This window comes from Neodiprion pinetum, chromosome 4 (genome assembly GCF_021155775.2).
Source record: "Neodiprion pinetum isolate iyNeoPine1 chromosome 4, iyNeoPine1.2, whole genome shotgun sequence".
NCBI lineage: Eukaryota > Metazoa > Arthropoda > Insecta > Hymenoptera > Diprionidae > Neodiprion > Neodiprion pinetum.
The window spans coordinates 1,102,386-1,128,800 of record NC_060235.2 but is presented as its reverse complement, the minus strand read 5'-3'; the positions used below and the strand labels follow the sequence as shown (position 1 = coordinate 1,128,800).

The 26,415-nt window shown below is 38.1% G+C and overlaps 2 protein-coding genes across 13 annotated transcripts in view; one reads left to right on the top strand and one right to left on the bottom strand.

Moving 5' to 3' along the window:
* The window catches only part of RhoGAP19D (Rho GTPase activating protein at 19D), a 101,444-nt gene extending 82,937 nt beyond the window's left edge, over positions 1-18,507 (top strand). For 10 of the 12 annotated variants that reach the window (XM_069135535.1, XM_069135538.1, XM_069135543.1 and 7 more), the window contains 12 exons: positions 2,366-2,480; positions 3,384-3,467; positions 6,779-6,988; positions 7,629-7,985; positions 8,070-8,234; positions 8,320-8,700; positions 8,844-8,988; positions 9,505-9,629; positions 9,790-10,596; positions 10,735-10,867; positions 14,468-14,688; positions 14,804-18,507. In XM_069135535.1, coding sequence (XP_068991636.1) covers positions 2,366-2,480; positions 3,384-3,467; positions 6,779-6,988; positions 7,629-7,985; positions 8,070-8,234; positions 8,320-8,700; positions 8,844-8,988; positions 9,505-9,629; positions 9,790-10,596; positions 10,735-10,867; positions 14,468-14,688; positions 14,804-15,823 — 3,763 coding nt within the window. In that variant the 3' untranslated portion in view covers positions 15,824-18,507. Of the gene's footprint in view, positions 1-2,365; positions 2,481-3,383; positions 3,468-6,778; positions 6,989-7,628; positions 7,986-8,069; positions 8,235-8,319; positions 8,701-8,843; positions 8,989-9,504; positions 9,630-9,789; positions 10,597-10,734; positions 10,868-13,498; positions 13,684-14,467; positions 14,689-14,803 lie in introns of those variants that run through there. The other 2 variants (XM_069135536.1, XM_069135544.1) reach the window with 2 other exon arrangements.
* Positions 18,508-18,917: 410 nt separating this feature from the next.
* On the bottom strand, positions 18,918-20,884 carry LOC124217991 (klaroid protein-like). The gene is made up of 8 exons (XM_046624274.2): positions 20,759-20,884; positions 20,478-20,581; positions 20,284-20,404; positions 20,042-20,173; positions 19,796-19,911; positions 19,541-19,708; positions 19,377-19,469; positions 18,918-19,296 (listed from the first exon to the last, which is right to left on the bottom strand). The coding sequence occupies exons 1-8, from the start codon at positions 20,877-20,879 to the stop codon at positions 19,183-19,185; spliced, it is 969 nt and encodes a 322-aa protein (XP_046480230.1). The 5' UTR covers positions 20,880-20,884; the 3' UTR covers positions 18,918-19,182.
* Positions 20,885-26,415: the final 5,531 nt, after the last annotated feature.

Here is a 26,415-nt window from a genome sequence, read left to right as displayed (position 1 = left end):
AAAACAGCAAGAGGGAGGAAATTTTTCACTTTGGCTATAAGGCTTAAAAATTTTAATATCTGACACATGAATTTTCAGAATTTTGTCAGATCTACAAATTGTGTCTATCAATAACATGGTTTTGAAAAATTGTAGAGAATGAAAACCACGTCTAAAGAATCTTGAAAAAGAAAAACCGAGTGCCTTTCAAAGTGAGAACAATCATGTGAAAAATTGCGAGCCAAATCCGAGAAGTCAAGTCTCAGACCCAGGTTGAAATGGTACGGAATGCTCTAAATATATATTTTCATTAACTTTGACTATCTTGCAGCCTTCTATAGTAGAAACTATTCGTAAATCATATGTATAATATATATGCCTAGGAATGATCTATACGTGTGTATATATGCCTATATCGATCTCTGCACGATTGGCGATGATATAGTGTACATGTATAATAAACTATACCACAGCAAGTGTACCGTGTAACGTATATATTGTGCAATTAATGATTGAATGAATCGCTTACGAGATCAGCACTATGCATACAATTTTGAACGTGACGTATTTTACTTGTACTTATTACGTGCGAGCTACGTGCTGCGCTGTTTTACTATTCTATTATTTTTATTTTCGTTCTCTTGAAATGCCATTTCTAACATTCATCCACTTTTACGTCTGTCCGTCCGTCCATATTCGTTCGTTCGTTTCTTCGTTCGTCGTCCGTTCATCTGGCTGCTGCTGCGTGTGTGTGTCTGTACGTGTTTTTCATATGCATATATCGCATATGTTGTGTACAAAGTTTATATTCACACATTATGTAGTAGAATACATTGTTGGAAAAATTGTTTTCTCTCGTTCCCAATGTATCAGTGAGTTATTTCGATCAGATATCAGAGTCTTGATATTTTCAAAGTGTGGAAATCCAGCGACACTTGAATTTATGCAAATTTCCATGAAAGTTTACCCGAAATTTTTACATAAAACTATTTCCAACGGTGTATATATACCTACTCTGCATTATGTAATATGTATTTTACAGTAACGAGAGTAAGATTGACAATCTTCGTTATCGTGCTGGAATATAACAAGCGTAAACATTTTTGCTTTCTTAAACTTTTCTTAAATGACGGGAAAAATTGGTTCGTAATTTTCTAACAGACAAGCATAATTTCGTTCAACGAGTTCATCAATTTGAATGATTTTTTAAAAGTAATTTAAACGGTATTTTTTTTTTTTTTGGATTCTACACCAGTCAGATGGGAATCATTTTTACAATATTTCGACATTTCGATATGCGGTAGCGTGACTTTCGGATGAATGAGAGATTTCAACGACGAGACATTTTTTATCCGCGTGTGTAAACGTTGAATATGAATATGATTTTAGCCGTATTTCGAAAGTTGAAAGGATACAGTTTTGAACAGAACACGTTTTTGGATTAAACTACAAAAAACAAAAAAGAAAAGAATACTAGCGTTATACCTATAAGTATGTTTTAAGAGCTTTTGCAGTAATAAAATTGCGATGGACAACCTTGCGTATGTAACATCTACACGTACATGTACGCATATGTATATTGTAATCTGCCGCATACGTTGTGTTGTTTACAAAGTTTGTCGAATTTCCGATGTACGTAGACATAATATAACTGTGCATTATAACGCGAAGGGTGATCATATTAGAGGATAAACTAGCGCCCGCATTCAGGCAACCCAGCTTACGTCCTGACAATTATTTGACTTGGGTAAAGCCGGGCTGCCTGCCATCAGGCGCTGTTTTACTTCCCAGATAATAATCTCCCGTGTACCCAACTATTGCCTGGGTATATATAATATACTTTCATCGTACGTGTGTAGTGAAATATCTAACGTACACAGTTACACATATACATTGCCCAAACAATCATCTATACACACACTTGGAATGTCGATGGTATTTTTTATTAAAGGAAGTAATTGTTCGATCGAGGAAAATCAAGACAACAATAACCTTATGTGATTATTTCACTTTCGAAGTCGCACATCCTTCATTTATCATAATTTCGGTTCGACTTTTTGCATACAATAAATATCCGAATACAGTCTAAGAAACAATGTTGTTTATGATTGAAAAAAGGTCGTTACACATGGTCGAATAAAATGCACGAAATTATAGTGCACGAATTTCCACGAAGTCCTTACACCAGAGAATATTTATCATCTACACACACAGACACACATTCACATGGAACACATACAGTTGTACTACTGGTTTCGTCTTTGATTAAAATTGAATGATATAACGCTTTGTCGACTAGTTTGTCACGCGTTCTCGCAGAACAAATAATTCCCAAAATGTGTAAAAAATATGCACGCGTGTATTAAGCTTGCGGTGAATTTTACAGCAACAGCATCGCTGGGGGCCACAGCAACTCGAGTGGCACCGTGAGTCTGAAAGACGCTGAACCCGTCGAGAGAGAAGGACCTCTTCACGTCAAATACACCGTCCTCGAAGGAAAGGTAGGAAAGATAGGCGATCCTCCGCTATTTTTTCTATCGAACGACCTTGCCACGTACACGCGTGATCAAGGATTCCGACACGGAAGGTCATCTCAGATTGATTTCACGGATTTGATTTCTTTTGTAATAAGTTATAGCAGAATACGAACTAAGCGACACGCATTTTTTTTTCATCTGCCCATTAAACCACTTTAGGGGGGTGAAACCACCCTCCAAAGTAAGGCATGTTGAGGGGCGATTTGGCAGTTATTTTTTTTTTTTATCTTCTTTAATTGAGAAAATTATATTTTTCATTTGTCGTTACGAGAAAACTTGGATCTAGTCGGATCAGTTTACAATTATTATGTTCTTTTGGTTGAAACTGCCAAATCGCCCCTTGACATATTGCCTTACTTTGGAAGGTGGTATCACCCCCTTAAAATGTTTAATGGCAGCTGAAAACTAAAATACGTGTCGCTCAGTTTTTAGTCTACTATAACGTATTACAAAACAAATCAAATTCGAGAGATAGACTAGAATACCCAAGGTTTGAATCTGCATTGCCAACGTAACAGACTTGTTCTAAAAATTAGCCGTCTCACAATCAGAATCCGCGACGGCATGTGTACACTTTCACACTATAACCCGACAAATTTCTACGATATAATAAAAATATTTTACGATAGTTGTCGATCCTCGTATACAATATTCAACAGCGACGATGACTGCTTTACGATACGGGTAAAACGGCTTCGGGTCAACCCTCGAAACTTTCATACCGCCGATAATTTTGTGATTCTTTATCGTAAAATTTTCATCGTTATTCTCCAGTATTTTTCATCCCTTTATAGGAGTATTCAAATGTATTCAATTTCAAGCTCATCACACCTTTTAGGCTTAAATTTTCTTTATTTTCTGTTTCAGCGATCCACAGACCGTTCATGGAAACAAGTCTGGGGAGTACTGCGAGGTCCGATTCTTTACTTTTACAAGGATCGTCACAGTCAGGTTAGTTCTTTCGGCACGGTTCGGACATTGCCATCTTCTCAAATAAACCATCTCGGCGAGCGAATTTCGATAAAAAATTATTCCCGGTTAGATTCTGGATGTTTTTTTCCCCTCTACAAACCGACGACGTTGCTTTGACGGTCGATTGGTACCTTGTTCATCGACTTGTTACCTCCTCTCCGTGCATCGGAAATCGCGCTAAGGTATGCGTCAGAGTTAGCCTCGCTTACGTAGTTTATTATTTCAATTAATTCGCACCTGCAGCTCCTGCCTATCCGTTTAATTGACCGCCAAACTCATGCAATAGCAATCGCCGGACGTCGGCTTTGCACTCCGTAAAACTTGTTGCAGATAACTTGAAAGTCAAAGGCTGATTAGTATGGCGAACGACGAAGTCGCGTCGCTATATCGAGTTACAATCATATCGCAATATCCTCTTGCGGAGGCCGTCTTACATACTAATCGAAATTCGACATTTCATTCAATCTTCTCCTTACTCAGACTGTCTATGTGTGTTACTGACACGGTTATCGGAATTCCTGTATCGTTGATCCGCTTTGACCCCAGTTCCTTTTTCTTTTTTTTTTTTTTACGAATTTACACGGATCGTGAAGCGAGCAAGAAGTTAATCAAAAATTTTCAACATTCGTATGAGTAATGCTTTCAACTTGATACCGGACGCTAATTCAGCGCTTAAACTCTCAAGGACCAAAGCTGTTAATTGGACCGAGAAAATGTAGAAAGCTACGTATATAATCGGCCGGAAGTTTACACATTTTGGGACTATTGCCTTTGTTGAAATAATCACACATGCTTGGGCACGTGCGCAATAAGTTTCTCTGCAAATTGAATAGGAATACGAGGAGGTAAGATTCGAGTGTATAAAAATATACTATAACAATAATAATCGCACCGTGATCAGGTCCGAATAGAAGGCCGTTTTGGCATCAACTTCAATCGCAACGATTTTTTTTTTTTTTTTTTTCATTTTTAATCTCTTTCGTCGCTCTTACAGGTAAACATATTCAAAATATAGATTTAGCATGGATAAAAATGAGACAAGAACAACTCTGCATTGTACAATAGCATTTTTCACACGTTGAATGATTCTCATTGATGACTCACGAATTAAACCGTGATTGCATGATTACGTGTAATCAGCGCCGTTTATTTCAACTGGAATAAATTCAACGGGGCATAATTAATGCCGCGTGAATGAAAACAGGGCGATTTAAACTCGCGATACGATGACCAGGCGACGGAAACACATGTCTCTCTATGTATCGCGAGCTGGTTATTCCGACCGCAAAATGAGATAGACGAAACCAGACTGGACTCGTTTTTCTTCACGTTGCTGTAATATTCAGTTGGCATTAAGGTTCCGCAACTTGTAGCTGCGCGGTTCTGCTAATGATCGTTCACGTTCTGTTTCACCGTTTTCAACTCTCAACTACGCGGACAAGTGAACGAAATTTTCATCACGCTGTCTGTGCAGTAGTTCGTTTAAACGTTGCAGCTCTGCTGCGGAACGGGTCGCGAAAACTTTTTTCCCCGCCAGTTTGACACGAGTGAAAGGTTCGCCAGTTGTCGTCGCTTATCCCCCGTTTTCATTCGGTGCCTACTTGACGTGGTCGCCAGTCTGTCATTCGCGTCTGATGCTTCCTTGTCTCTTGGTTCACAATATACCAACTTACGCCGCGGTTATTCTCCTTGTCTCGGTTGAAACATACACTCCCTGATATGATCTCTGATTTACTCCGGTGAAACGAATCAATTGTTCGGTATCGTTTTTTTTTTTTTTTTTTGTCATCAGATTCGTGGAGTTTGTTGAGTAATATAAAGTGACAATGAGATACTACGGAAATTTAAGAAGTGCCGATATTCATTTGCGTCTGCTGTGTAGTGAAAAGAATTGTGTCTTCTGGTGTCGTTGAATGTATATGAAAAATTTGAATAAAACGTGATAAGAAATAAAGTTGGTAGAATACCGTCGGTGATAATTATTTACAAATTATACACAACTCGCGAAATGCTGGGAACAAGTGGCAGCGGTTCGCAATCTTCTATTCCGCTTCATGTCAATAGCCACGGTCTCTTTGGCAGAAGATTACTGAGACGATGGAGCATCACGGCCCCTTGGGTAAAAAATAAAATAAAATAAAATAAAATCAAAGCGCACGTCTATTTTCATCGATTTTAAATTATACGATTTGAATCGAGCCAAAATTTCGAAGACAAATATATTGTCTGAATCTTACCGAGACAACGACGATAAAATATTTCCTTAAGAATCTAACAATGGTAATCAATTTGATAATAATTAATTAAGATACAAGCGCGTAGAAGGAAGCTCGAGTGATTTTCTGATCGTATCTTTGGCATACGCGTGAATCTGTGGAGGAGAGGGAGCCTGTGCTTTAGGGACAAAGTTAAGCTCTCGAGGAGTTAATTCGGAGGCGGACGAAAAGCGTGTATATATGCTTATATGTGTACGTGTTACATCTATACGAAAGCTCCGCATGGTTACGCAATGGTTGCGGCGCGTGGTAGTAAGTTGACGTGTTAAAAATAAGTCTTTAGTTTTGTGGAGACCACGCTAAGAAAAAGGTGCTTTTTAAGTGTGTGTCTCGGTTCGCGGGCACTTTTCGTTAGCTGCGCGCTTCGGCGCCTGCCTTTTCATACAATAATTTTCCTACCCTGTTATTCGCCTTCCCACGTATCGCATTCAATATATCATACCCGAATAATCGAACAACGATAATTCGCCGTTTTTTACTACGTTTGTAGATATTATTCATTGCATAATCTACACATGTAAACAGTTGCGTCTCCCGTAACACGGGCTTATGTACGGATTTTTACAATCGGAAGGTATGAACAAGGTACGAGACGAATATTCCAAGTCCAGTTTTAATGCGCAAAATGAGAGAGAAAATCTAACAGGCGGTATAGAATCCATGGTAATTTATAATGATCGCTGCATTAACCAATACCCTGGATTATTACAGGCAGATTTAGTATATTTATTGTAATTTAATTCTTCGACGACTCGGCCATAAGAGCGATAAATATCACAGCAAATACGCCTTATAACCGCACACAGGTTGTATATTATACACATACCTCTATCCAATGACGACGAAAATAAATGCGATAGAGAGAAACTAGTGACGCAAATAATGAAACTAATATATACACATGGATATATACGTGCATACATATATACGTGGAGCGACGAGCGTGTACAGTAATGTTATAACAACAATAAGCATTATACGTGTCTAATAATCGTTTTCGTCGAATTTTCGCAGAGTCCGTCGTCGACGGGCGACGGCGATGCCGGACAAAACGTCGACGTACGATGTTCTCTGGTCGACGTTGCCGAGGATTATACAAAGAGAAAACACGTCCTCAGGGTCGCCAATCCAGCCGCCGAAGTTTTGCTTCAATCCGAGGATGCCGCCTCCATGGCTCTCTGGCTTCGCGCCCTCCACAAACACGCGGCGACCGAGAAATCATCCGTTAGTAGACGATTTTTTTTCATAGAAAAATACACATGTCACACACAATTGTACATTATATGTAACGAAAAAAATTTTATCCCGTACGTTTCGAGGTTTCATGATTTAGTTGCGACTATGCGAATCCGGCGTGAAAGGAATTTATCCTCTGATGGAATCTTTATAACTATTTTAAATACGCGAGAGAATTTTTTCCGCGCGATGATCTATCGCGTCAAGAAATCGCTTGAATTTCTCTCCTAAATTGGTATCGAATGCCACGAATTATACCCGCTGACATATTGATGAAGCTCGCGCGCTTTATAAAGGTGTCGTCGTGAATTGTACCTTGTGAATTTTAAACGGCGCATACTTGTGTATATCAACGTCGATTTTCGAATGATTAAATTCTCTGCTCACGATGATAAATAAATAAATAATAATGATGATGGGTTCTTTTGTAACAGCGCGAGATACCGGGAAACTAAGAAAAATACATGAGTTCAGTTTTCGTACATCCTGATAAAGATAACGAATGTACACTCAATAATTATCAAGTTTTGCGGTGAAAACGTAGATACACTCTTCAAGAAAATTATAACTCCTTTCGACGAATTGTTATTGCGGTAAAGAATGTTGCAAATTATCGTTTACATAACAGGACACTGCCACAAGTACGTCCAAGCAGCAAGCGGTTCCTCAAACTCCGGGACCAACGACACCAAGTGCGACGGCTCAAGGCAGTCAGCGGTCGAGTCCATTGCCAAGTCACAAGGGAATCAGGAAATTCACGTCGTTCAGGAATCGATCTCCGACTGGGCAATCTCCTGTTAATAAAACGAGGAAGCCCAGTCAAACTATGGAAAACTTACCGTCGCCAAAAAGTAAAACTTGGAAGGGCAGGGTCGCCAAACAACTTAGGCGAATGCATGGCCAGGCTGAATCTCCGTCTTCTCCGACCTCTCAGCTGCCCCCCGAAGGCGCCACATTCAAGATTCCGCTGGAGCTGTGCCGACCAGTGAGTTAAAGTTGGAAACAGTCCGTTGTAACGGTATCGTCAATTTTTCGGCCGTTTTTAACACCATACGATTTCTCGTTACAGTCCACATTCTCCGAGTATGTACCGCTGATTGTGGAAATGTGTACCAGAATAGTTGAAGAGCGAGGACTTGAGGTTATTGGAATATACAGAGTACCAGGCAACACAGCTGCTATATCCCAACTGACTGAAAGTGTGAACAAGGGATTTCAGAATATCAATTTACAGGTAATTCTGACTTTATGAGAACGGCAGCGGTATCTACGAGATATGTTGAAGTTCGTCACTTGTTATACACGATTTGTTTTTTCAGGATCCAAGGTGGAGCGACGTCAACGTGATATCATCGCTGCTGAAATCGTTTTTCCGTCAGCTTCCGGATTCTCTATTAACCGCCGATCTTTATCCAATGTTTATAGACGCGGATAAGATAGAGGATCCTCAAAGGAGGATGGCGACGATAAGAAAATTATTGCGTGATTTGCCAGAACACCATTTTGAGACATTGAAGTATTTACTGTTTCATTTAAAGAAGATCGTTGAGCACAGTGAAGTGAATAAAATGGAGGCTAAAAATTTGGCTATTGTATTCGGACCGACTTTAGTTAGGGCCAGCGGTTCCAGGGACAACATGGTCACCATGGTTACCGACATGTCCCACCAATGCCGAATTGTTGAGAGCTTGTTGAATAACGTGAGTCGTCAATGTCATCCCTACATTTCTAAACTCAGTTATTTCAATTATTATAATTACGGAACGCAATAATCCAACCAGACTTTTAACAAACAACGAACCGGAATTACACAGTCGCTCTTTTTTTGTTTTCGTCTTTAAAGGTCGATTGGTTCTTTTCTGAAGAGGATTTGGACGATCTGAGCAGATTGAGCGTCAATCTGAGCCTTCCAGCAGATGGAAGTGAAGTTGAACCGACATCCATCATAAACCACAATCTCCTCCTGAACAATATCCATAAAGTTGAAGGTAGGTATGAGGAAAGATTAAGCAAGATGAAATGTGTTGTTGATCGGCGGCAATGATCCAGGGATTTCGATTTCAAAAAATTATTGCGCAAGGCTGAAAACAATGAAAACCAAAACTTGGTTCAAATGAATCAGGATTTAGCATGCTTCGATAGTTTCTTTCTGCCTAATTTGTAATTCGTTTCAAATGATTAGAAATTAAAACCACTGACGAAGTTTACTCACTTACGTGTCTTTCTTTTCTTTTTTTTTTTTTGTTGTTCTCGCAGTAAACACCAGAAACAGCTTTCACCCTATTATTGTAAGAGTGGATTTTAATTTGCTTCCTATCGTTCAGTTTGGTTGGCACATTTGCACTCACTAACTCTAAATCATATAATGTATTTGAATCATCTGATTTCGATTTTATGTTTTCCCCGAATTACGTCACTCATGCTATTCGTTATGATTTTTTTTTTGGTTTGCCTCCTTATGTTTATTTATTTATTTTGCTTGCTCTTATTTTGCTATGACACAGGCATGCGCGAAATGGTCTCAGCTAGGGATATTGTATCCTCAATCATATCCGCAGCTAACAGGAAAATTCAGAGGAGACGAAAGGGACAGGATGAACCAGACAACGAAGAACATGACGACGATAAGGTTGGTTCAACTGTAAAAAAATAGTGATTTTTTGAAAGTATAATCATTGAGGCGTCACACCAACGAAGCGTTCGAAATCACATTCAATTTAGAGTAGAGTAGAGTTTTTTTTTTAATTATCATACGGTACTTATTCGTTCATTTTCCATTTTTATCATAGTCAAGAACGCAACAACAAGTTGAAAACTCCGCCGCATCAAGACAAAGCATGGCAATGGCCGAACGTCAATGTACAGTGAGCGAAATGGTGTCGATGCACGAGAATAAGAGTCAATCGAATCAGTTGGCAAGTTCTAGTGGCAGTAACACTAATTTTTCGGGAAATAGTAGCGCGACAAATTCTACCTTGACTCAGCCTCAGTACTCGACGAGCCAGCAAATCGGTACTACGACATCGTCCGAATCTCCCAGAATCTCAGACGACGTTAGTCAGAGTACTTTCGATACGATATCAAATATATCTAATTTTTCGAACGATACGAAGCAAAGTAACGACGAAGTTGCCATAAGAACGTACGCCGGATTGAGCGCTACTACGCAAGAAAGAATAAGGAAATTTGAACAGGAGACTAAGGCGATGTTGCAAAGGGACCAACCTCGGCAGAGACGCGAGGCGGAAAAACGTGAGGAGGAAAGAAAAAGAATTGAAATGGAATGGCAGTTGGCAAAACAAGAAATGGAGAATGACGACCTTTTGGACAATATTGTCGTTGGAGCCGTGACGCCCACTTTTTTTACCGAAAGATTGTCCAGCTCCAATACCAGACTTTCTGGTAGATCGATAGATGTCAACGATAGCTGTAACCAGTCGAGAGCTACAGCTACGGCGCGAATACTGCCGATATCAGTTGCCGTGCAACAGCAACCAACGTCACAACAAAAAGCTCAGGCAAGCAGCCAGCTTTCTAGCATATTAGGGGAGAAGATGAATAACGGGGTCGTTAAAAAATTCAAGACTGACAAGGAGGTAATGCTTGATGATATTCATTATTGCTTCAAAGAATAATAACAACGAACCGTATATCATTTGCAAATCGACTTGGACATTTTTTTTTTTCAACTCCTCCAAAGAGCCAGTAAGAACGGTTTTTTTATATGATTTTAGCCATCAATGGATTCTTTGTACCTTCCGCCGGCACGTTACGGCAGCCTCGACTCCCTGCACGAAGTTCACTCGCATACATCACTTTCGCCATCGCATCAGCATCGCGGTTTACCCGGAGACGTTTCTGACGATGGTTAGTACCGAATGATTGTTCTTATATTCCATATACTCGACAATTATACTCCATATACCCGACAATTATACTACATCGTAAAAAAAGATGTTACCGTTTCCTGTAAAGTGTTCATGTTTAAGATTGTGACAAACTAAAAACTTCTAACACTGTTCTCACGCGTTTTAAAATTTCTAATTTGATTTATCAATAAATTGGTATAGTTATTTTTTATAATTTAATTTTCTTATTCTTCAAATCTATGTTTTTCATATATTAAATGTGTACTAAATAATATATTGCTCTATTCCTTGCAATTGCATAAAAATTAGAATTTAGCTAGTAATTGGAGCATTTCCCACACGTAAACGTACATACTCTTACATTAGCACTTTACACGCTACATACATACCTATTTTAAATGTTGTATAGTTTCGTATTTCTGTTATACGTCAACAATTATCAATTTATTTTGATTCCACGATAACGGATCGCTATTAATTCATACATAGGAAAATTCTGGGGGTTATTGGTTATTTATAGAATGCTTCCTCATCGCAGATTTCATTTCAAATGTTGTTTGATAGTCGATTGTTATTGAGCGAGATACCCACCTGACCTCCAGTATTTTCCAGCATTCATTGTACATTTTACAAGTTCTATACGTGCGTTGGATTTATTTACGTTATTTTAAATAACATAATAAAATAATTTTGTCTTGTGTAACATGTGTCTACGTCGTAATTAAGATCCGCAGGGAAACACGTGTTCCGTAATTTTGCTAAATTTCATTTTTCGTATAATATATTTGAGCACAATTGGTATACGTAATTCATTATCGACATTACTATTTATTATTTATGTGTATTTTGTTTGAAAATATCCAAGTCAGTGTTTTTATAATCTAAATTATTGTAACTATGTATACGTTTCATAATGAATAGGCTAGATTTCATTCGACACTTGCGTAATATAAAATATTACGCAGGCATAAGCATATCTACTTTCTTCATTCACGCATACTAACGAATTTACTCGTACTTGTCAATATCTCTTCATTTTTTTTTTTTTTTTTTATTCATTGATTTTATCATTACTTTCTCAACACCATTTTTCTTTCGAATCAAGAACTGTATCATAAATTACGCATTTGTGAAGACTGCCAAATGTCAATTTATTCTCTCTGTGTATTTTTCTCTGTAATTTGCTTCTGATGGTCGGTGAGTGTAGCTGGATCTTGTTTCCTACACTGGACTCAGAAGATTCTCACTATTAACAAAAAGCTTTCTAGGTACTTTTTTCTACATTTCAAAACAAAAAATTACAATCATTCCTTTCTCTCACGCATAATATATTTATTACCATGGTTCTTACGTATTCGTAAATATTTTCTTTTTCGTATTCAAATTTAGTTTAAAATTGCAGAACGTCTTTTTTTCTTGTAAAATGCTGTATGCTTACTTTATTTTCCTCACCGAGCATGCAGTACCACAAATTCATTACTCTTCAATGATTATTTTTATATTGAATGATACCGCAAATAATACTCGGTATAATCGAAACGCTTCTCTAATTCAAACATACTTTGACTATACCTGTAATGTCAAGTTTAACGTTGAATTGGAGGAAACTATAAAAAAAATTGTTGTCGATCATTCTCTGTAGATAACTTTTGACCACCGACTTGCATGTTAGGCTTTTGATATTTTATATCTTTTTGTATATTTTGTATATATAACACTACTTCAAACAAAATTCAGTTCAATTGTTGATGCTGAGTGACATGAAAGAAAAAGCCTTGCTGCCAATGTGCTTCACTGGCTTGCACGCTGAATAGAATCAGGGTATTGTTAATGCGTGTAATTAATACTATTTATGCATAATTCTCGACTATAAGTTGTCACTGTGAAATATCGAATATGTGAAAAGTAGGGAGGAAGAAAAATCAGAACCGCACAATGTGAAATTTTATTACAATTTTCACACGAGATGAAATTGCGGAAAGTCTTCAACAGTATCTCCTATTTTATTTCTCGCTTGAAAACTGCTTATTTTGATTTTAGTAATTCTTGCACCATCAAGTACAATAATAGATTTTACAGTAGGACTTTAATCGGTTCATACTAATAGTGTAAAAAAATGAATCAAGTCATTGGGAATTTTAGAGAGAAGAAATCGTTGTTATTGTAAATGAATTGCCACTATGCCCACTAACATTCCTCAGCAGCTTATAAATGTGCTTCTGATATCTACGTTCAGTCTTTTAACTGGTCCTACTGTATCAGCTTCCTCTCTAAAATTACTTTCGATCGAAAAATAAGTTATAAATGCGCAAATTCTACATAGCAATAAACGTATATAATACATACTCTCAAGAAACTTTCAAGCAAATAAGCTGCGTAAATTTAAGAAATGATACTATCAACGGTTGTTGAACTTTTACTTACATTAAAATGTTGCATGTTTGAAAGTCCATTTTGAATTGAAACTGGGACGATAAATCAGCAATGTTTGAGTAGATATATTACGAACTATTCTGATTAAACATTAGAAACGTTCAAAAGCTATGTGATAGCGTGCTAAGCTTGTGATTGAAAATAAAAATGAACTCTGATCTTTTTTCCTTTGTACTATTCATATGAAATTACATAGGCATACACCAAGCCCGGGTTTTTGGTGCTACATATCGACCCATCTACACGGTGCTCCAGGGGCCAGTGGCCCCCCCTCGAAGACACCGCCCCCATCCCCAGCCCCCACAGGCCCCAATTCAGCCCCAGCATCATCAACCCCAGGGGCAGGGGCATCATCCAAGACTTTAAACAAATTCCTTAGAGGTAAATCAGACCAGAGGTGTCTGAGGAGCAGACGGCTGTCTCATCTGAATGGCTTAAATTTTTTCAATCGTTTACACACGTTTGCTCGTTGTTTTTCTTTATGCGATATAAAAAAAAAAAAGAAAAAAAAAAGGTTCATCGGATTTTTCATCATGCGATATGTATTCCTGCATTTCTCAAATTCATATATCTGTGCTCCAAATCCAGAATTCGATCGAGAATGCGAGAGTATTATATTCATACATGTGGCGGATGAAAATTCCTACTCATCATTTACTAATTAGCGTTTTATGTTTTATACTTGCAGCTCATCAGCTTTAAAAAAAAAAAAAAACAATTCATCATTCTTACATTTCATACCGCCAGGCAACTCACATTTTGACCTGTCATGTCGCACGCAAGCCATTCTTAACACGTTTGCACATCACAATTCATCTTTGTTGTTGAGAATTATGTTTGCCGATTATGTGTTATTATTCTTATTTTTATATTATTATTATCGTTATTATTATTGTTATTATCGGCATTATTGTTACTGTTATTATTTCAGGAATGTTCACTTGGCAATATCCATAGCTGCAACAACACTACCACCTGTCTACCTGTTAGCATTATTTATTATCGTCATATAATTATAATTAGTGTATTTTTTGTGCTCAAATAATAATTATTGTACGTTGTCCAAAAGAAAACATGCTTTATGTGTTAGATCATAAATGAATATGTATACGAGTTATTCATACGCTGTTGACTGTAATGAGAATATTTTCTTTTTCGTTTACAGGTAGCGATCTTTTGACTAGCCTCACGTCGACCTTTGACAGAAAATGGAAATCACTTGTGAATCCACCGAGTCAGTTGACGCCGTCCGATCCACCCCCAAACAAACGAGATAGCAGCTGCAATAATTGTTCTACGAATCATCAACCTGCGGAGGTCTATCGAGATCCCAGCCTCCACAAAACCTCTACAGGAGACAAGATACGTCCCCCACACACCAAAAATGTAAGACCTTGGACAAATTGTGACGTTGACGATTTTCTTACATGTTCTTCGCCGCGTAAGTCTTCTCTTTCATTCATATTTCTATAACTTTCATTTTTCTATCTGTATCCACCAGGATATTCCAGAAAAAGACACGGACTCCAGTGTTATTTCTGACCCGACTACGCCCGATAACGACCGAACCATTCGTAATAAATTACCGGAAACAAATATAACTGTAAATTTATTATCGGAAAATAATACGGTGATAGATGCTGCAGAAAAAGATGAAAATCCAAAGAAAAGCAACTCAAAGACTGATGTATCCGATCTGCCTTACAGTTCAAAAGTAAAACGTTTTGAATCCATAAGTAAAGTTGAAAAACCTAAAATTCAAAGCGGGAACGCCGGTTTGGCGTGCAGCAGCGATACCAAATTAGATGAAGCAAAATGTCCGGATACAGACGATGTTGATACTTCGTATTCCAACAAGTTACAGAAGTTTGAAAGCCTCAGTAAAAGCAACTCGGACACGAGATCGAGATTAAAGAGGTCAGAATCCTTGAATAAGAAATCGGACAACGTTACGTCGAAGTTGAAGCGATCGGAGAGCCTGAACAAACATTCGGATCGATTAGCTTCTCCTACCAATAGCAAATTAAAACGTTCGGAAAGCTTGAACAAACACTCTGACAGATCCGAATCGCCGAATAGCAAATTGAAGCGTTCGGAATCTCTAACTAAAACTGAGAAAACGGAATGTAATATAAGCAAGCGCAGACAGTCGGTGAGAAAAGAAGGTGCTACGAAGTTGAAGAGAAAAAACGGAATGCCTGAACGATCCATAAAGAGGAGACACACGGTTGGCGGAACCAAGGATTTCGACAAAGTTCATTGGCTAGACAATAAGCTGCAAACGGAGGCTGAAAAAGTCATAAAAAACGACAGCAAGCCAACGAAGAGTCAACTTCGGACCAGCTCACCGGATTTGAGCAGTAATCGCGTTAACGTTGCCGATACCAGCTTTTTAATCGAAGTCAGCTTCCGAGGACCCAGCAATGTTGTTTTCAATGTTACTAATGCACGCCCGCAATCGCTACCGGACGCTAATCTTGCTTCGAAAGTATTTAAGGTTCCTCTTGAGAGCCATGTTTAATAAATAAGTGACGACAGATATGTTTGCTTATAAAACTGCAAAGGTATGTGAAGCGGACAAATATTCTTTATTACTTCAAAATTCAAGAAACCATTCGAAGATTCTTTCTATGCATTTTTTGCAAATCAGGAAGACATTTATCTATTCGTACACTTTGTGCATTTAGGAATTCCTAAAGAGCCGTATCAATTTATACATTACAACCGATTTAATAACGGTCGAATACCCGATTAACTTCATATCATATAAATATATATCAGTCATTCATCTATTTTACTCTTACACCGAAATGATCTATCAAAACAATACATGGACTCGTGAAATTATACACTTCACTTGAACATACAATTATCATGAACTAAGTATTGTACATACATACATATATGCATGCATGGTGCGTATAATTGTTGTTTCGAATACATATTATTACAAAAGTGATAAAATGTACCTTTCAAATACCAGATCTTCAATAAGTCTTCCTGATTAGTCTTACTTTCGAGCTATGATATGACATACCCTTTACCCAAAATGGGTAACACACTTTCGTTTGAATTTCTTATTTTGTAAAATCGCAAACTCTTTTTAAAATTGACGTTATTCGATTGTTCAATTTATCAGTTACGAGCTAAACATGTTATTATTATTGTTAATAATATTAATATGGAAAATATGTAAAGTGTAGAGCGAGAGAGTGTGTGTGTGAGAGAGAGAGAGAGAGAGAGTGAGAGAGTATAAATTATAATGCTAAACGCTGTATGGAGGTATACCACTGCTGATAAATCTACACCGTGTCAATTATTTACACATATTAGTAAATTGTGATTGTGCAATTTGTATATACATATATATGTGTGTATGTATGAAAAAAAAAGAAACAGTTTTATTAAACTATATGCGCTAGAGAGGGTCGTGATAGTCTTGTTTAACGTACGATATCTAATTTTAAATCTATATTTTAATAATAATTCTACATTGTCTTATCGGCAAGCTTCCTTTGTAGTAGCACTAGTAGTAGTAATAGAAGTAGTTATTGGTCAATCCTTTAAAACTATTACCTGACCTTAAGCTACATGATTCATAATTATTGTTTATTTTTGAGTGTATTGAACTTTATTATTATTAATATTATTATCCTAACCAAACTAGATCGCACCCTCACGTATGCCCAACGTATTGCTGTTTATATATACAATATATCCTGATATATGCACGTATGAAAAATAATGACTTACTAATGATTAATCAGTAAAAGACAATGTCATAAAATATCACCGGTATACGCGTCACCGTTTTTATTCTAAATCATTATTCTTGCATTAATTAGCAAAGTTTTGTACATTTGTTGAATCATTCCGCTCTCTCCATTATTGTGGAGTCGGAAATTTTTATCATCATTTCACCGGAGAAGTAAAATGAAAACATAATGTAAGGAAATCTTTAGGAAATGTATATATATATATATATATATGTGCGTGTGTATGTATATATACATCTCTCTCTCTCTCCATATATATATATATATATATAGGTATATATCATGTGATAAAAATGTGTCTCTCTATATAAGGTATACAACATGTATATACAAAATCGTTATGTTTTATTGCTTAAATGCAAATCGAAAAAGGAAATGATAAAAATTTAATAAACATTGAATATCCGTGCTGAGCTGCTGCTGCTGCCAATAATATAGTGTAGTGATTGAAAACATTTAAAAATCGGGTGTATTAGTGAGCATCGCATAATAATGTTATTAACTAACGTGGCAATTTCGGTGTTATCTTTTAAATATTATCCCTCGCATACTAGAGAAGAACGATATTGCGCAGACATTGCTGTTTTAAAAAATAATTTTACAAATACATATAGTTGTACCGATCAATATCAGACCGTCGTGATTCTGCGTATAAATAGTTTTAATTTAAAAAATTAACATATACATATAGAATACATAGGTTTATGGTTGACGTCCCGGACTCGATACGACCTGAATCTACATGATATAATTTACCGTTGCATATTATCATCTTACGAATACTAGAAATTACATAATTATCTACGAATTCTACGACGCGTTTTCCATCAATACGAACGCATGTAAGATTCTGGAGATGAGATCGTGTTAAGAATATTCGCGTAAACATAGTTAAATATAATGAAGAATAGCAAAATAATGTTGAATCAGTGAAAATTAAATCGATGTATTATACGTATTAACAAGTTTGTGCGATAATAGGTGGAAAATTGTTTTCCATTCTAATGTTTGAGATATAACATTTGGCAACTTTAAAAAAATTCCGGTTTGCATACCAAAAGTTGATTCGGACTCGGTATTTAATGTTATTGTATAGACGCTCTGCTATTTGTACGAAGTCTGAGCTTTGCGTAAAGAAATTATCAATTATCTTGCCAAATGTACGATTGACGATTAATAATTATCGTAATGTTAATAAAATGGTTAATAAAAATTTGAGGGAAAACGAAGAAAAAATACGAGACAAAAAACGGATTCTTTTTGCCTATTCTGTAAATATCAACTGAAATCTTGAACGATGATAAGTATTTATTTCAAAATGATATGATAATAATATTAATATTTATTAAGTCACATGTTAAGTATATTGTTTAAGAATTCTGTAATGTACGGAAAATTGAATTTGTAAATAAATATATGATTGTAAGAAGACAGGTGAGTCATTCTGTATTCTCACGCATAAAACATGTTCAGTCGTTCAAGCGAATAGTGCAGTTAGGTCTAGCTGTAATTCCTTCTATTCAACAAGGAAGCAAGCACGTATTTCGAGATTGAGATTAGCAATCAGTTAACTAAATAATTACAATTGAGGACAATGGAAGAGAGTACAGTGAACAAAATGCCTGCGTCTTTTTCTGCCTTTATTATTTCAAAGCTTGTTTTCCTAAAAACTATTACACATACGATATGGGAGGCATTTCAATATTCTTTGAGAAATTTGTACAAAATGTATTTAAAATTGTAAAGGATTTTTCGCACTTTCGCATGTTACAATGATACCTGTAAAAGATTTATAAATGTGGATTGCATACGCACGTTGATTACGTGCTAGTATGTCAAAATGAAGTCTCTGTTCCACAGGAATCCAAAAATAATTATTTTCAATTGAAAATCAGCAACAGTTTTAGAATCTTGAAATTGTGCAAGCTCATATCGAGCCCGCAAGATCTGAATTGTATTTTCAAATATGTGAGCGTCGATTACTGGCCAATTTCTGCCTCCATTCGTTATTTCTATCAAAGGTTTTTATTTCGTAATAGCTAGAGGCGTAGATATTCTTTGCAATTTCACTTCCAGACATCAAAGCAAAAAGTCTCGCTGCGCCTCATCGGTTCAACGACCCGTGTACTCGGATTCGGTAAATACAGGTGTACTCGTGGTTACCACTGTTCGAATGCACTTTCAATTCGACGATATCGTAGTATCGCTTGGGCTTGTGCTGCGAAGAAGAAAAATGCAATTTTGTGTCACGGTGTAACGTACGTATCACGCTCTTTCTTATCTGCACTCTTTTCTTACCTGCACTTCGAAATATTGCACAGCCGATCCGCTATTATCGTACGTAAATTCGCCAAACAGAAACCCTTCCCTGTCGTCCACGTCGTGTAAGCCCTGTTAAATAAAGTTTCCCTTGATGCTTAAGCAAACGTTTCTTTTCTCGCGTTATCAGCCTGTCGCTATACCCAAACTGAAAAATCCTTCGGAGCTGTGGTTGTTTCACCTGTCGGTGATATCGATGGGGAAATGTGCTCCAAGCTGACTCCCGATACAAACACTGGCCCCAAAAGCTGGATCACTACCGAACCGCTGGTTCCCTTGAACGCCCAGCATTCGCCCGGCAGAACGCCCGACTAAATTGCAATAACTTGTAAACCTGGCGGGTATACATTTTTTCGAAAAATTCAAACGTCTTACGAGTACTTCTCCCGTTTTATCACCTGTATTACAGCACGCGGTGTATTTTGCTGCTGGCATAATGGCATTCCGAATAGAGTCAAAACCGGCGCTCCAGCTGAGTAAGTTTCCGTGTTTCTTGTGGAAAGAATCGCACCACCTGTAAAAAACAATTTACTACTTCGCGGCTCGCATCGATATCATTTCGCCATCGTAATTTTTGCAGCGAGTTGCATCTCGGTGAAATTCATGTTATGTATGTGTCATTCGAGAATTGCATTGAAACTGACCCGACGTCTCCAAAGCGTAATCTGTCATCCCAGTTTTATCAGCGTCGTATGTTTCTATTTCGCATCTTACCATGTCTCGGACATTTTCGGGGGATAAGGCTTTCAGTAATGTTTTCGTATGCAATCCCATCTCTAGAATGCGGGGAAAAATCGATGACGGTATTTTTTGTGATCATTCGACGCCTGATAGTGTTTCAATACTGCATTCGACGTAGCAGAACGAAAGAATGTACAGGTCATACCTTCCGAGACGTCGTTTCTTAGCTTCAAAATCGCTTCCGACATCTTCGGTATGACTATTCCCAGTTCTTTTAACTTGTACTTGAGATTATCACGCGTATCTATTACGCCTTTGACTTCCATCTGACGTTTATGGGAAATTATCAAGTTGATTGCCTTTAATGATTGAAGAAATACTACAATGAGGTCGAGTTACCGAAAGTGTGCTCATGTGTGATCTCAAGTTTCCTAAGTCCGCTTTGATAGCTCTGAAAGAATTACTTGCTGAGTATTTGTCGCAGAGATGAGAGACTGACATTGCTGAAAAAAGATGTAGTTTGTGGTAAATAAGTTTCGATCTGGCTCGCAGAATATCAATTTGTCATGTGATATTGTAAGTCGACGCTCGGATGAATGAAAACGTAATGAACTAAGATGACTGTGATTACATTGCGGCGTAAAATCACGAGAGTCGACTAATTGGTACGTTAGAAATACCTAGCATCGCTGTGATGATGCAAAATGCGAATGGCTTGATCAGTTTGCAGTACCAAGCGGATCGATTTCCTGATACACAACTTCCTGAATTATAACAGCAGTAGGCATTCTGAACACTCATTAGGTTATTCACATATTTGGCAACGAGACGAAAGATGAAGCACTGTTGATGGAAATAGTTTCAGTCTTCATCGTCAGAATTGAAATAACTGAATTGTTTGTCACATTCAGGTCGATGTTGAATTCACGTGACGGCTGTGACATGACAAGTCACGTCATTCTGTTTCTGTGTTCAATGCGGTGCGTACATCCACAGCGAGGGAGAATCGTCGCGTAGGAACGGGTGAACCATTTGAATTGGTAACGAAGTGATAGCCTTGAATGAAACTAGCTTCGGAATTGAACTACGCGTATGAATGCTACGAACTAAGTGATTAGTACCTGAACACATCGTATGACCGACAGCTCAAGAAATACAAGCTGAATATAGGGACCACAGAAAAGGCAAAAAAGGCATCCCGAATGCCGTGGGATCCATAGCTGGAGAAACATGGGGATATTTCTTCGTTGCTTTAATTGTGAATCATGATACGCGGCTGCTTGAAGCGATTTTAGACTGCGCACACAAAATACTCTTGGAGAATTACGTCGAAATTGTGCCACTCACAATTGTTTCCAGCTAGTTTGAAAATCACAAAAATTTTCGCCAAAAGTGCAAAGGGGTTAGCCTTACTTTTTTGCCAAATTTTCGACCGGAAATTTTTCGTCTCAGATTCGATTTGTATGACCCTTTCCTGACTAACTGGACCCCCAGGAACTCGGTAAACGCAGCAAAAGTAGCCTGGGATCAACAGCGACGAAGTTACGATGAAAAAAGCACCAGCTGGAAACTGTCGAAAACTCGGGTTCTCGTTTTTCGGCTCTAACTCTTCATACGTTCCTCGCAGCGTATTTGGACTGCGCCCAATCGATTTCTCTCGCAAAATTGCGTCGGAATAGTGCCACAATTAATTTATTCCAGCACTTTTGAAAATCGCGAAAATTTTCGCCAAAAATACAAAGGGGTTAACCTTCCTTTTTTTTTGACCAAAAAATTTTTCGTCTCAGAATTGATTCGTATGACACTTTCCCGACCAATTGGACCCCAAGGAACTCAGAAAACGCAGCAAAAGAAGCGTGGGATCAACGGGAGAGAAGATACGAGGAAAAAAGCATTTGCTGAGAAATGTCGAACAATCAGGTTTTCGTTTTTTGGCTGTAACTTTCGATGCGTTGTTCGCAGCGTATTGGGACTGCGCCCAATCGATTTCTCTCGCAAAATTACGTCGGAATAGTGCCACAATTAATTTATTCCAGCACTTTTGAAAATCGCGAAAATTTTCGCCAAAAATACAAAGGGGTTAACCTTCCTTTTTTTTTGACCAAAAAATTTTTCGTCTCAGAATCGATTCGTATGACTCTTTCCCGACCAATTGGACCCCAAGGAACTCAGAAAACGCAGCAAAAGAAGCGTGGGATCAACGGGAGAGAAGATACGAGGAAAAAAGCATTTGCTGAGAAATGTCGAACAATCAGGTTTTCGTTTTGTGGCTGTAACTTTCGATGCGTTGATCGCAGCGTATTGGGACTGCGCCCAATCGATTTCTCTCGCAAAATTACGTCGGAATAGTGCCACAATTAATTTATTCCAGCACTTTTGAAAATCGCGAAAATTTTCGCCAAAAATACAAAGGGGTTAACCTTCCTTTTTTTTTGACCAAAAAATTTTTCGTCTCAGAATCGATTCGTATGACTCTTTCCCGACCAATTGGACCCCAAGGACCTCATAAAACGCAGCAAAAGAAGCGTGGGATCAACGGGAGAGAAGATACGAGAAAAAAAGCGTTTGCTGAAAAATGTCGAACATTCAGGTTTTCGTTTTTTGGCTGTAACTTTCGATGCGTTGATCGCAGCGTATTGGAACTGCGCCCAATCGATTTCTCTCGCGAAATTACGTCGGAATAGTGCCACAATTAATTTATTCCAGCACTTTTGAAAATCGCGAAAATTTTCGCCAAAAATACAAAGGGGTTAACCTTCCTTTTTTTTTGACCTAAAAATTTTTCGTCTCAGAATTAATTCGTATGACTCTTTCCCGACCAATTGGACCCCAAGAAACTCAGAAAACGCAGCAAAAGAAGCGTGGGATCAACGGGAGAGAAGATGCGAGGAAAAAAGCATTTGCTGAAAAATGTCGAACAATCAGGTTTTCGTTTTTTGGCTGTAACTTTCGATGCGTTGATCGCAGCGTATTGGGACTGCGCCCAATCGATTTCTCTCGCAAAATTACGTCGGAATAGTGCCACAATTAATTTCTTCCAGCACTTTTGAAAATCGCGAAAATTTTCGCCAAAAATACAAAGGGGTTAACCTTCCTTTTTTTTTGACCAAAAAATTTTTCGTCTCAGAATCGATTCGTATGACTCTTTCCCGACCAATTGGACCCCAAGGAACTCAGAAAACGCAGCAAAAGAAGCGTGGGATCAACGGGAGAGAAGATACGAGAAAAAAAGCGTTTGCTGAAAAATGTCGAACATTCAGGTTTTCGTTTTTTGGCTGTAACTTTCGATGCGTTGATCGCAGCGTATTGGGACTGCGCCCAATCGATTTCTCTCGCAAAATTACGTCGGAATAGTGCCACAATTAATTTATTCCAGCACTTTTGAAAATCGCGAAAATTTTCGCCAAAAATACAAAGGGGTTAACCTTCCTTTTTTTTTGACCAAAAAATTTTTCGTCTCAGAATTGATTCGTACGACTCGTTCCCGACCAATCGGACCCCAAGGAACTCAGAAAACGCAGCAAAAGTAGCGTGGGATCAACGGGAGAGAAGATACGAGGAAAAAAGCATTTGCTGAAAGATGTCGAAAATTCAGGTTTTCGTTTTTTGGCTGTAACTTTCGATGCGTTGATCGCAGCGTATTGTGACTGCGCCCAATCGATTTCTCTCGCAAAATTACGTCGGAATAGTGCCACAATTAATTTATTCCAGCACTTTTGAAAATCGCGAAAATTTTCGCCAAAAATACAAAGGGGTTAACCTTCCTTTTTTTTTGACCAAAAAATTTTTGGTCTCAGAATTCATTCGTATGACTCTTTCCCGACCAATTGGACCCCAAGGAACCCAGAAAACGCGGCAAAAGGAGCGTGGGATCAACGGGAGAGAAGGAACGAGGAAAAAAGCACATGCTGAAAAATGTCGAAAATTCGGATTTTCGTTTTTTGGCTGTAACTTTTAATGCGTTGATCGCAGCGTATTGGGACTGCGCCCAATCGATTTCTCTCGCAAAATTACGTCGGAATAGTGCCACAATTAATTTATTCCAGCACTTTTGAAAATCGCGAAAATTTTCGCCAAAAATACAAAGGGGTTAACCTTCCTTTTTTTTTGACCAAAAAATTCTTCGTCTCAGAATTGATTCGTATGACTCTTTCCCGACCAATTGGACCCCAAGGAACTCAGAAAACGCAGCAAAAGAAGCGTGGGATCAACGGGAGAGAAGATACGAGGAAAAAAGCATTTGCTGAAAAATGTCAAACAATCAGGTTTTCGTTTTTTGGCTGTAACTTTCGATGCGTTGATCGCAGCGTATTGGGACTGCGCCCAATCGATTTTTCTCGCGAAATTACGTCGGAATAGTGCCACAATTAATTTATTCCAGCACTTTTGAAAATCGCGAAAATTTTCGCCAAAAATACAAAGGGGTTAACCTTCCTTTTTTTTTGACCAAAAAATTTTTCGTCTCAGAATTGATTCGTATGACTCTTTCCCGACCAATTGGACCCCAAGGAACTCAGAAAACGCAGCAAAAGAAGCGTGGGATCAACGGGAGAGAAGATACGAGGAAAAAAGCATTTGCTGAAAAATGTCGAACATTCAGGTTTTCGTTTTTTGGCTGTAACTTTCGATGCGTTGATCGCAGCGTATTGGGACTGCGCCCAATCGATTTCTCTCGCAAAATTACGTCGGAATAGTGCCACGATTAATTTATTCCGGCACTTTTGAGAATCGCGAAAATTTTCGCCAAAAATACAAAGGGGTTAACCTTCCTTTTTTTTTGACCAAAAAATTTTTCGTCTCAGAATTGATTCGTATGACTCTTTCCCGACCAATTGGACCCCAAGGAACTCAGAAAACGCAGCAAAAGAAGCGTGGGATCAACGGGAGAGAAGATACGAGGAAAAAAGCATTTGCTGAAAGATGTCGAAAATTCAGGTTTTCGTTTTTTGGCTGTAACTTTCGATGCGTTGTTCGCAGCGTATTGGGACTGCGCCCAATCGATTTCTCTCGCAAAATTACGTCGGAATAGTGCCACAAGTAATTTATTCCAGCACTTTCGAAAATCGCGAAAATTTTCGCCAAAAATACAAAGGGGTTAACCTTCCTTTGTTTTTGACCAAAAAATTTTTCGTCCCAGAATTAATTCGTATGACTCTTTCCCGACCAATTGGACCCCAAGGAACTCAGAAAACGCAGCAAAAGAAGCGTGGGATCAACGGGAGAGAAGATACGAGGAAAAAAGCATTTGCTGAAAAATGTCGAACAATCAGGTTTTCGTTTTTTGGCTGTAACTTTCGATGCGTTGATCGCAGCGTATTGGGACTGCGCCCAATCGATTTCTCTCGCAAAATTACGTCGGAATGGTGCCACAATTAATTTATTCCAGCACTTTTGAAAATCGCGAAAATTTTCGTTAAAAATACAAAGGGGTTAACCTTCCTTTTTTTTTGACCAAAAAATTTTTCGTCTCAGAATCGATTCGTATGACTCTTTCCCGACCAATTGGACCCCAAGGAACTTAGAAAACGCAGCAAAAGCAGCGTGGGATCAACGGGAGAGAAGATACGAGAAAAAAAGCGTTTGCTGAAAAATGTCGAACATTCAGGTTTTCGTTTTTTGGCTGTAACTTTCGATGCGTTGATCGCAGCGTATTGGGACTGCGCCCAATCGATTTCTCTCGCAAAATTACGTCGGAATAGTGCCACAATTAATTTATTCCAGCACTTTTGAAAATCGCGAAAATTTTCGCCAAAAATACAAAGGGGTTAACCTTCCTTTTTTTTTGACCAAAAAATTTTTCGTCTTAGAATCGATTCGTATGACTCTTTCCCGACCAATTGGACCCCAAGGAACTCAGAAAACGCAGCAAAAGAAGCATGGGATCAACGGGAGAGAAGATACGAGAAAAAAAGCATTTGCTGAAAAATGTCGAAAATTCAGGTTTTCGTTTTTTGGCTGTAACTTTCGATGCGTTGATCGCAGCGTATTGGAACTGCGCCCAATCGATTTCTCTCGCGAAATTACGTCGGAATAGTGCCACAATTAATTTATTTCAGCACTTTTGAAAATCGCGAAAATTTTCGCCAAAAATACAAAGGGGTTAACCTTCCTTTTTTTTTGACCAAAAAATTTTCCGTCTCAGAATTGATTCGTATGACTCTTTCCCGACCAATCAGACCCCAAGGAACTCAGAAAACGCAGCAAAAGAAGCGTGGGATCAACTAGAGAGAAGATACGAGAAAAAAAGCATTTGCTGAAAAATGTCGAAAATTCAGGTTTTTGTTTTTCGGCTGTAACTTTCGATGCGTTGATCGCAGCGTATTGAAACTGCGCCCAA

What these genes read in the sequence shown, in the direction of transcription:
- LOC124217991 (XM_046624274.2), bottom strand. Translation starts at nt 20,879, where the DNA reads ATGAGTGTTCAGAATGCCTACTGCTGTTATAATTCAGGAAGTTGTGTA. An exon ending in AAGAAACGACGTCTCGGAAG is followed by an intron (nt 20,174 to 20,283) that starts GTATGACCTGTA and finishes CCCGCATTCTAG; the next exon opens with AGATGGGATTGCATACGAAA. An exon ending in CGAAGGATTTTTCAGTTTGG is followed by an intron (nt 19,470 to 19,540) that starts GTATAGCGACAG and finishes TTTATTTAACAG; the next exon opens with GGCTTACACGACGTGGACGA.